At 36.8% G+C, this 12,150-nt stretch overlaps 1 protein-coding gene across 1 annotated transcript in view; it reads left to right on the top strand.

Moving 5' to 3' along the window:
- The window catches only part of tspan9a (tetraspanin 9a), a 102,275-nt gene that overhangs the window by 60,353 nt on the left and 29,772 nt on the right, over window positions 1–12,150 (top strand). The window contains exons 2-3 of the mRNA XM_073850861.1: window positions 7,100–7,291; window positions 10,521–10,595. Coding sequence (XP_073706962.1) covers window positions 7,100–7,291; window positions 10,521–10,595 — 267 coding nt within the window. The remainder of the gene's footprint in view (window positions 1–7,099; window positions 7,292–10,520; window positions 10,596–12,150) is intronic.

The raw sequence follows: 12,150 nt of genomic DNA on the forward strand, positions 1-12,150 counted from the left end.
ATATACATGTATGTGTGTACATTTATAAATACATATAAATATACACAGTACACACATATATTACGTAATCAATTTTGTTTGGAGTGTGATTAATCACACTTAACAATAAATGTAAATAAATGTAAAAATTTGACTATTCCAGGTAATTTACTGTTATTTTATTTTATTTTATTTTGCATGCAGCTTTTATGACTTAATATCACATGACATATTGTCACACCATAAGACCATTTAAAATTAACTAAAAACTAAAATGAAAAAACAATGAAAAAAGTGTTGGAAATTAAGGACAATTTTATAAACTCAGACATTATATATATATATATAGAGAGAGAGAGAGAGAGAGAGAGAGAGAGAGAGAGAGAGAGAGAGAATTTTTTATTATTATTATTATTTTTCATACATTTACATATACAAATGTAATAGTAATAATAAGAATCATTAAAAATATATATTTTTTTTAAATTATTATTATTATTATTATTCATACATTTATATATACTTTTTTTTATTATCACACAAACGACTTTTATGGCCTCACATCAAATAAAATATTGTCACACCACAAGACAATTTAAAATCAAGTTTCTGAACTGAAGAGTAATTACGAAATGGAAAATATAATAGATTCATAGAAATTTTTACTTAAATATGACCCGGGACCACAAAACCAGTCATAAGTGTCAATCTGTTGAAATTGTTATTTGTTAGCTAAATAAGTTTTCAGTTGATGTGTGGTTTGTTAGGATATGAAGATATTTGGCCGAGATAAAACTATTTTAAAATTGAAATTAAGGTTTATATGTATTTACGGTAGCAAATTTACAAAATATCTTCACGGAACATAATTTTTACTTAATATCCTAATGATTTATGGCATAAAAGAAAAATGGATCATTTTGACCCATAAATGTATTGTTGGCTATTGCTACAAATATACCCTTCTACTTAAGACTGGTTTTGTGGTCCAGGCACAAATTATTATTATATCATTATTAAATAATGTAATAATATAACAGATTCAGTTTCGAACCTGGAACATTCCTTTAATGTCCTTCAAAAAACGCACATGCACACCGTTTTGAGTTACTCCAGGTCTTATGTGTCCTAATAAATCGTAAAGACACGTGGGTCAGGGTGATATAACCTCTCATTAAGGCTGGTTTGCTGGACACACACACTTTGACCCTCTTCTGAGACAGAGCATGAAAAGGTTAATCGCTCTCTCTCAGCGGACCCGTACACACATAGACCATTCTAGAGGCCGCGTTAGTCACGTCCATCACTTGGCCGCAATAAGATTGAAGTTGCATGAGTGCGTGTGAGTGAGCAGGTTTCTGCTGCAGCTGATATAGTGGTCAGAGTGATGGATAAGTTTCTCACTCAGCTCCCAGAGAACCTGTTCCATAGTTTCAATTACACTGACCTTGAGCTCAAACCGCATGCCTCTTTGCAAACCCCTTTTCATCTATTTAAATTGAGCTGTCTTTTAGAGCTCCAACCCTTTTGTTCTTTGATGTAAAAGCCAAGAGTGAAATTCACCTTCATAAAACTTCCACAAAGCCTGACTTTGATGTTTGTACCACCTGTGATTTATTGTGTTTGCATATTTTTCTGGTATCTGGAAACCCTGATTGTTTTTTTTAAACTACACGCTCGGTGTCCTCTTTGTCCTGTGAGAAATCGGAGGTGAGATGCATTGTGTTTACCCGCCCAGTGTTTATTCCTCTGGGGCTCTGCTTAAGACGCACCAAGTTGGGTACGGCGTTGCGAGACAGGCTTCCCATGATAAATGTCCTTTCTGGGACACTTTGTTTACTAAGGAGTCTGCAAACTGCCATGTCGCCTTTCAACTCCAGCAGCAGCTTAGCGTTAGAACTGTGCCGCTGTAAATATAGATCAGTGCTTTTCAAAACAAACACTCGCCATATAGAACATCAGATGTGAACATCCCCTCCAACCTTGAAGAACATTGATAGACTTACTTAGGCACATTTTGCATGTTGCTTCTAATCCAGTGAAGCGCATCTGTTGAAAATGTGGCTTTGAGAGTGAGATGCAAGGCTTCTCCCACACATATTCAGTAGTGTTTAAGATGCAGTGGAAACCAGCGCAAGAGCAGTTTCTAGTCTAAGCCTCTAGCTGAAGCTTGAATTGTGACTGACACCTCCATCTCCAACAGAGCAACGCAAGAATCACTCACTCAAATTATACGATTCAGTTTTCTCATGAATGTACCATGTCATACCATATACTGTGTGAAATATATATGTACAGTTGAAGTCAAAAGTTTACATACACCTTGCAGAATCTGCGAAATTAGATATTCCACATAAAAAAACTGTTTACGTCCACAAGAGAAAATAATAGTTGAATTTATAAAAATTACCCTGTTCTAAAGATTACATACACTTGATTCTTAACACTGTGTTGTTACCTGAATAATCTACAGCATTTTTTTTGTTTTGTTTTGTTTAGTGATAGTTGTTCATGTGTCTCCTCTATTCTTCAGAAAAATGTTTAAGGTCCCACAAATTCTTTGGTTTTTTAGTATTTTTTGTGTATTTGAACCCTTTCCAACTATGACTGTATGATTTTGAGATCCATCTTTTCACACTGAGGACAGCTGAAGGACTCATATGCAACTATTACATAAAGTTCAAACACTCACTGAGGCTACAGAAGGAAAAACAATGCATTAAGAGGGGGTGAAAACTTTTGTAATTTAAAGATCAGGGTCAATTTCACTTATTTTATCTTCTGGGGAACATGTATCTTATGTAGCTTCTGAAGGGCAGTACTAATTAAAAAAAAAAAGATATTTAGGCAAAATAAGAAAAATTTACACATCCTTATTCCATTCAAAAGTTTTCACCCCCTGGCTCTTAATGCATCTTTTTTCCTTTCTGAAGCATCAGTGAGTGTTTAAGCCTTCTGTAATAGTTGCATATGAGTCCCTCAGTTGTCCTCGGTGTGAAAAGATGGATCTCAAAAACATACAGTCATTGTTGGAAAGGGTTCAAATACACAAAAATGCTGGAAAAACCAAAGAATTGACCTGAAGGATTTTTTTCTGGAGAACAGCAGAAAGTTTAACTGTTCAGGACAGGCAAGGGACTCATATACAACGATCACTAAACAAAAAAACGGCTGTGGATCATTCAGGGGAACAACAAAGTATTAAAAATCAAGTGTGTGTAAAATTTTAAACAGTGTCATTTTTATACATTTTTTTAAATATTATTTTCTTTTGTGGACTATATGTACATTTCTTTTTTTGTGGAATATCACATTCAGGTCAGTACTAAATAAAAACCAACATGCATTTTGGATGATCCCTCTTATTTTAAAATAATTAACATTTTGCAGATTCTGCAAGGTTTATGTGCACATTTGACTTCAACTATATGTACACCAGAAGTGTTTGAGAGCTGCTGGCTCAATATCTGAAACTGTTTTAAGCAGATCAAGAGGTTAAGAGAAGATCTACCTTCACCTGAAGTCTGTGATTGGAATAGTTGTGTCAACAGTTCTTGTAACTGAGGTGAAATACATGGTTGTAGCCATTCTTTCTGTTTTCTTGCCGTTTAAACTGTATAACAGTATCTTAATTTAAGTGTAAAGATTTGACAGCTTTAATATGCGCCTATGTCATCGATTTACTTCTCCAACTATGATTTTTTAACATGAGCTTAAAAATACTACAAACAGAACAGTCAAGAAAGGATTCTTGGAGTGCTGAGCTCAGTTGGGTGTTAAATTATTAACTCTGTCCAGCGAGTCGGTCCAAAACAAGTGAGAACTGAAGCAAGAGGCCAGAATCAGCATGTCTCTCTTTCTCTCATCCTTTTTTTCATCTGAGACTCATCAGAGAAGAACAAAGCCTCCATTTATGTCTCCCGTCGAGGCACACACTGCTAATGCACCATTATGAGGCACTCGCCTCACCCCACTCACGTCCTTTCCCTAGGCTTTCAGGACTTTGCTGTAGCTCCGAGGATACTTTTTTCCTGTCTTTCCCTGCACGTTGCACCCCGACCCCTGTCTTTTTTCTTTCGCTAATGTGTTCGCTCACGTTTTGCCCCTGCCTCTCACCTCTGCTTCTTCCTGGAGTTTTTGATGTGACGGCACAGGCTGCCGTTTCAATCACAGGAGTGGTTTTACAAATAAGGTAAATGAGTTAAAATTGCACGCAGCCTGAAGGATGGTCGAAGGGGCCGGTAAGCAGCACGGTCGATTTTTTGTCCAGGCGTGCTCTGACTTTGTAAGTGTTTGAGGATGTTTTAAGCAGTGCTGAGGTAGTACGACCATGCTAATGCTAATGACCTTCAGTCACTGTTACACATATAAATGCGGCATGATGGATGGACACAAAATGGCTTAGTGATTTGAGAAACGGTGTTGTTAATGTAGATTAGTCTGTTAGCTTAACCCTCAATCGTGCATTCATATACAGAAACGTAGTGCTCCAGCAAACTTCTAGTGATTAATTTGTATATATTTTAAATGCAAATGAGCTTTGTGGTATATTGTTGTGGTATATTGTTGGGGGGAGGGGAGTGTTTTGTCCATTTGGATTGTGAAAAGTAGCCTCTTTACAATATGTGACCCTGGATATTAAGGATATTAAGTAAAGATCATGTTCCATGAAAATATTTTGTACATTTGCTACCTTAAATATATCAAAACTTAATGTTTGATTAGTAATATGCATTGCTAAGAACTTAATTTGGACAACTAAAGGCAATTTTGATTTTTATTTATTTTTTTTTTGCACACTCAGATTCCAGATTTTCAAATAGTTGTATCTCGGCCAAATATTGTCCTATCCTAACAAACCATACATCAATGCAAAGCTTTCAGCTTTCAGATCTCAAATCTCAATTTAAAAAAACTGACCCTTATGACTGGTTTTGTGGTCCAGGGTCACATATTTCTATATTTTTAGATTTTACCCTATGGAACTGGATGTTGTAAATTTAGTTGTAAAGTCACCTTGAGCTTTGAAAGGTGCCGCATAAACGAATAAATTGAATATATTTGTTTTTATATTCACATATTGCATTTGAATGCATTAAAATCTGATCAGAAGTCGCAGTAAAGACATTAACATTATTACAAAAAAATCTTTTTCAAATAAATCAGCATATTAGAATGATTTCTTACAGGTCATGTGACACTGAAGACTGGAGTAATAGCTGCTCAAAATTCAGCTTTGCCATCTCAGTAAAAAATATACTTTAAAATATGTGACCCTGGACTACAAAACCAATCATAAGGGTCAATCTTTTGAAATTGAGTTTTATACATCTGCTAAAAGCTGAATAAATAAGCTTTCCATTGATGTATATTTTGTTAGGATAGGACAATATTTGGATTTGAAAATCAGGAATCTGAGGTTGCAAAAAATATTGAGAAAATTGCCTTTAAAGTGTCCAAATGAAGTTCTTAGCGATGCATATTACTAATCAAAAATTGAGTTTTGATATATTTATGGTAGAAAATGTACAAAATATCTTCATCTCAATGATTTTTGGCATAAAAGAAAAAAAAAATCGATAATTTGGACCCATACGATGTAATGTTGGCTATTGCTACAAATGCACCCGTGCTACTTAAGACTGGTTTTGTGATCCAGGGTCACATATAGTAAGATAGAAAATAATTAATTTAAATTCTAATAATATAACAGAATATTAGAGATCTTTGTATGAGCTTTACATTTTACATTTTTTATTTATTTATATGTGATTCATATCTCAGTTCAATTGATCAATGTAAATAAGCATAATCTGAACAAAAGTGATGTGAACTACAACTGCCGACACAGCTGCTCTCGTTTTCGGCAGTTTCAATTGTTGCCTAATTATGATATGATGCATTGCAACCTATTAAATTGAATCATAACATACAATTATGCACACCGATATCTCTCACATCCTTGTTTTAATTGCTGTCAAATTAAATAAGTGAACTACTATGACTACGGTTGTAGAAGCCAGCTCTTCTCCGGTTATCTGACAACTCGCTGCTTCACAACATGGATGTTGATACATCGAGTTCTCCATGTTACATTAGCACAGAGCCATTTCTCACCTCCCAGGGCATTAAAAAAAGGCCCTCGCCCTCAGGCTAAAGTGCTCCCTCACCAAACAGAGCATCAGCGCCCACTTTTAACCTGCCAAGTGTGAGATACACACAGCCTCTGTGTCTCTCACAGTGTTCTTTATCTCACCCGTGGTGGGAAAGTTACTCAGCAGAAGAGCGTGCTGATAATTTCAACCACCATGACTGAAGGAATTAGTTTCACTGGGTTGCTGTCCTCAAGCTTGCTGCTTCAGTCTCAAAGGCATTGTCAGGCAGTTGAGTTAACCGCCTTGTTTATGCTTGAAAGTGAATGTAAAAGCGATTAATAATTTGCAACATCAGACCGAGGATGCGACTGTCGCGTGTGCTTTCATCGCTGTCGTGCCGTTGGTCGGTTGTCGAACACGCTTACACTTTAGCGTTCACACGGGGAAGGCAGTCCGTGATGCTTTTTGATTTGCCGCGTGGCACCCGTCAATTCATCACTGCCGAGTGCGATTCCGTATTCACAAGGAGATTGCTTTGGGTATTCCAGTAACAGCGAAGGAAATGTCAGCCGCTTCTTCCTCGTCATCTCTGCAGGCATCTCTTTGTGCCCTTATCGCAGATTGATGGGGAAAACAGCCTCTCCTCTCAGCGTTGTCAATCAGAAGCTCCTATAAACATTACAGATACGCCACTGCAGTCACGCAGCTGGACTCTGTGTCTGCACACAAATGTCAATGGACAGTCTTCTGTTCATCCAAATTATGGTTGTGAAGAGTTGTGGCCCTCAAGGGACCAAGATGGCAGGGTGTTTGTGCCCCCTAGAGGAATCTATTGGCATGGCAAATTGTTGCTGCATCAGAATGTATTTGTTTGAGGGCCAGAAGCACGTCATGCGATGGAAAGCTCTATTTCAGTTAGCGTTTGTGGTGCATAATGAATGTTGTTTCTCCGAACAACAGCTTTGGCTCTGAATCGATGTTCCAGAATGCATCAATATCTCATAATCTTCTGTTTCTCTCTGCAGTTGTGTGGCTGTGGGCTGCTGGGAGTTGGAATCTGGCTGTCTGTGTCTCAAGGCAGCTTCGCCACCTTCTCTCCCTCCTTCCCCTCTCTCTCCGCTGCCAACATGGTCATCGCCATAGGCGCCATCGTCATGGTGACGGGCTTCCTCGGTTGCCTGGGTGCCATCAAGGAAAACAAGTGCCTGCTTCTGAGCGTAAGTTATCGCACACCTACACACTTTTACGCTCCTGAGGTGTAAAAACTCAGTAATGGCCTGTTGCGAGTGGAAAATGATTGCACCACCTTTTAACCTTTTAATATCGAGTCATGTGTTCTTGTGAATAAGTTTCATATTATGAAAGTTGAAGGCAAAATTTTACATGCACCTTGCAGAATCTCCAAAATGTTAATTATTTTACAAAAATAAGAAGAATCATACAAAATTCATGTTATGTTACATATTATTGTAGCCCAATATGTGCTGATTACAATGTAATCAGATTTAGACCATTCATATGTTTTTAAGATACTGAAAAAAGCACAAATGTCAGGGCATGTCAAAACTTCTCCAGGGCTCCAAAACACCCTCAGACCCCAGAGGGTTAATTAGTGATGACTTGCGTTAGATATCTCACATAAAATAATATATTCCACAAGAGAAAATAATAGATGAATTTATTTGCAATACTCTTGTTACCTGAATGATCCACAGCTGTGTTTTTTTGTTTAGTGATAGTTGTTTATGAGCCCCTTGTTTGTCCTGAACATTTAAACTGCCTGCTGTTCTTCAGAAAAATTCTTCAGGTCCCACAAATTTAGTTTTTCAGCATTTTTGTGTATTTGAATCCTTTCCAACAATGACTGTATGATTTTGAGATCCATCTTTTCACACTGAGGACAACTGAGGGACTTATATGCAACAATTACAGATGGTTCAAACACTCACTGATGCTTCAGAAGGAAACACAAGGCATTAAGATTCGGGGGGTAAAAAACTTTTGAACAGAATGAAAATTTTCATTTTTCTCATTTTGCCTAAATATATATATTTTTTCATTTAGTACTACCCTTCAGAAGCTACAGAAGATACGTACATGTTTCCCTGATGTTCCAGTTCAAAAAGTTTTCTCCTCCCAGCTCTTAATCCATTTTTTTCTTCTGGAGCATCAGTGAGTGTTTGAACCTTCTGTAATAGTTGCATATTAGTCCCTCAGTTGACCTCAGTGTGAAAAAACTATTTTTTAGATTTTAAAATCACAGTCATTGTTGAAAAGTGTTCAAAAACACAAAAATTCTGAAAAACCAAAGAATTTGTGGGACTTGAAGGACAGCAGGCAGTTTAACTGTTCAGGACAAATAAGGGACTCATCACTAAAGAAAAAAAAAACACAGCTGTGGATCATTCCGGTAACAACACAGTATTAAGAATCAAATGTATGTAAACTTTTGAACAGGGTCATTTCTGTAAATTTAACTATTATTTTCTCTCTTGGACCTATTAAATGTCTTTTATGTGAAATATCTTATTCAGGTCAGGTAATTTTGTATGACCCCTCTTATTTTGGTAAAATAATTAACATTTTGCAGATTCTTTATGTAAACTTTTGACCTCAACTGTATATACTTTATACACTGATTTATATGTTCTTGTGAGTGACTGTACTAGGGCTGTCATGATTCCTTGATTCAATTCGAGTACTCAATTTAAAAAAATCCTCAATTGCGTTTTGCCTGTGTCGAGTAACAGCCAAAATACTGAAGTGGCGCATTCTACAAATGAATTTCATTATACTATTTAAAGGTGTAAAAAATAAAAGGTGTATAAAAAGATATATAATATATTCTGCAAGGTGTATAATATGAAAAATGTAAGGTATTATTTACACAACTCTTGATTCTGATCAATCGCAGCACTGTACACATTACGCAACTGTTTTTACAGAATGTATAAGCAACTGATTTCCCAGTCCATTTACAGTTTCCTACATCATTGTGCTAGTTTCATGGCTCATGTGTTGTCTGCAGTCTCTTTCTTCTCGCATAAAACAATAATTTCAGCCAAATTAACATTTCATGTCCTTTCATTTATTTATTTAGTGAGTTGCTGTGTAAAACGTGGGATAATGTACAGCTGGCCCAGTCATTATCTCAAAATAAGCCCCGTCAGGATGTGAAGTGGCCTTATGAATACCTTTCATAATGCATTATACATACAGGCTTAAAGTAAACTGTTAGCAGAGAGGTTTGCTAATTATCAGCATTGCAAAATGAGTCTCTTCATTGCGCTCAAGGGTTTTGCTTCAGAACTAGAGTTAAACCACATGGCTCTTTATTTTTTTTCTCTTTGACTGCCAATCTCTCTTTGATTTTTACACTCGTTTTCACTTTCTTTTTCCCCATCACCACTAATCATTCGGCTAATGGTGTAAAACAGTCTAATTGAAAAAGGTTGTCACTCGCATGCTTTTCTGTCATTTGCAGAAGTGAATAATGCATCTGTCACATCATATTGTTTTGTTCTGGTAAACGAATATTAAACACTGTGCTATTCGCTTGTGCACTTGCCATGTGATTCTAAACAAGTCACGTTCGATTCAGTTCAAGGGAAGGAAGAGACTTTTCTGGAATTCACAAATCCAGTCAAACCTAGACTCATCACCATTCCTCCTTATTAATTTTTAATGTCAATCTCCAGTTCCTACGGTTCACTAAATGCCTATTAGATAGAAGCGGTGTAAATTCGAATAGCCTGACCTTTAGATTTCACTATCTGTGCTGTATATACGCCATGTCCATGGCTCTGAGGGAGAGTGAGACATCAGAGAAGGGTTTTCACGTCACTGGGTTTGAGATCTAAGCAGCCAGCCCAATGTTTTTGGATGTGGTGTAGTGCTCTCTTCCCCCAGAGGTCTAGGAAGGAAGAACCTTCAAAGCTTTTGCAGTCTTCACATCCATTCCCTCAACTTTGCTCTATTTACACACCCCATATGGCCCTGACCAGCGAGTAAAGTCGTGGCGTAGCAGACGTATACACACGTTGTCATTCAGCGGTTGGCGAGGCCACACGTAGTCAACTCAATCGCTCTCACCCTCCTCTAATGGCGGAAGGGAACTTATTTGGCGGACCTGTCAATGTTGAGGTTTAATAAACAAGTGTCTTAAAGGCTTTCAGATGGCCCGAATCTGTGTTTCAGATGGACTTTGACAGGAACGGTCATCAGGAGATGACTGGAAAATGTACTGAGCACTCAGCGAAATAATGTTTACCGGCTGACAGGCGCATGCTGTGTGGAAGGCTGTGTAAATATTTAGCTGAAGAAGTGAAATGAGAATGAGAGGGAGAGAGTGAGTGTAGAAAGCTGAGATGATTCATTCAGACAGGTCTTTCCTTGTGTCTCAATCGTACCACTCACTTCCTTTTTTTGTGTGTTTTCTACTTGCAGTTCTTCATTGTCTTGCTGATTATTCTGCTGGCTGAGCTGATTCTGCTCATTCTTTTCTTTGTCTACTCTGATAAGGTAAGCCTGTTCACCAGTTTTATATTGTGCAAATGATTTACTGCATTTCCATACAAATCCCAATATCTAATCTCCAATTAGTGACAGATTCTTTACTTTGATTTTGCATGGCAGATCGAAAAATCCCATCAAACTGAAAAACTGTAAATGATTAAACAATTAAAATTTATAAGCAAATGAATAGCAGAACATTTTGAGTTGTGCTGTTTAGCCACACATCACATGAAATCTCATTAGTCCAGAATGTGCTATAAACAACTATTATTTAATCAGTAATGTATTTGCATTGTAGTTTATGTCCATGTATTCTTAGTACTGTCAAAATTAGCACGTTAACACAGGTGATTAATTTTTCCAGTTTAACAGGGTAAAAATATTTAACGCAGGCGTGGAGCTAGGGTTGGCCACCCCACTCACAATTGCTGCTTCTGTCTCTTTTTTTTTCTTCAGTAAAACAACAGTGAACTGCGGTCAGATGAGATGTTTTCAGGCCATATGTCAGTAAAAACTAATTTTCCTGTCCTGTCAGCCGTTATACTGTGCTTGTAGCACAGTACGCTCTAGCCTGTATCATTTCATTTTAAAGCGCGAAGGAAACTACGAGTATGCGTGCAAGAAGCCTAAAGAAATATCAGCTAAGTAATCAAATAACGCAGCTGCTGTGATGTCTGTTAATCAAAGAACAAAATCAATCATTTTGTTGGTTTAAGAATTGATCTATATTTAATTTAGTGTTTGATAACTTTATTTAATTTCTGTATATTTCCTACTGGGCAGGTAAATAATGGGTTTTATGAAGATTGTTTTAAGTTCTCTTAAATTAGAAGGTTTTTTTTAAGTCTAATAAATGTTAAAATTGATAGCTCTCACTTGCAACTGAGGTCAAAAGTTTACATCCCCTTTCAGGATCTGCTGTGATGGTTGTTCACGAGTCTCTTGTTTAACAGTTAAACTGCCTGCTGTTCTTCAGAAAAATCTTTCAGGTCCCACAAATTGTTTGGTTTTCCAGCATTTTAGTTTATTTGAACACTTTCCAATAACGACTGTATGATTTTGAGATCCATCTTTTTACACTGAGGACAACTGAGGGACAAACCATGCACTTTTTGAATTTTAAGATTTAGGTTATATTAATTAATTTTGTCATCTGGGAAACATGTGACGATCTTCTGTAGCCTCTGTAGCCTCTGAAGGCCAAGACTAAATGAAAAGAAAATATGATATGTAGGCAAAATAAGAAAAAAATACACATCTCTAAATGCAACATTTTTCCTTCTGGAGCATCAGTGAACATTTGAACCTTCTTCAATAGTTGCATATCAGTTCCCTAGTTGTCCTCAGTGTGAAAAGATGGATCTCAAAACCATACATTCATTGTTGGAAAGGGTTCAAATACACAAAAAATGCTGAAAACCAAAGAATTTGTGGGACCTGAAGGATTTTTCTGAAGAACAGCAGAAAGTTCAACTGATAAACAAGAGACTCATGAACAACTATCACAAAAAAAAAAAAAAAAAGGAAAACACTGGACATTCAGGTAACAACACAGTATTGA

The sequence above is a fragment of the Garra rufa genome, chromosome 11 (assembly GCF_049309525.1).
Source record: "Garra rufa chromosome 11, GarRuf1.0, whole genome shotgun sequence".
NCBI lineage: Eukaryota > Metazoa > Chordata > Actinopteri > Cypriniformes > Cyprinidae > Garra > Garra rufa.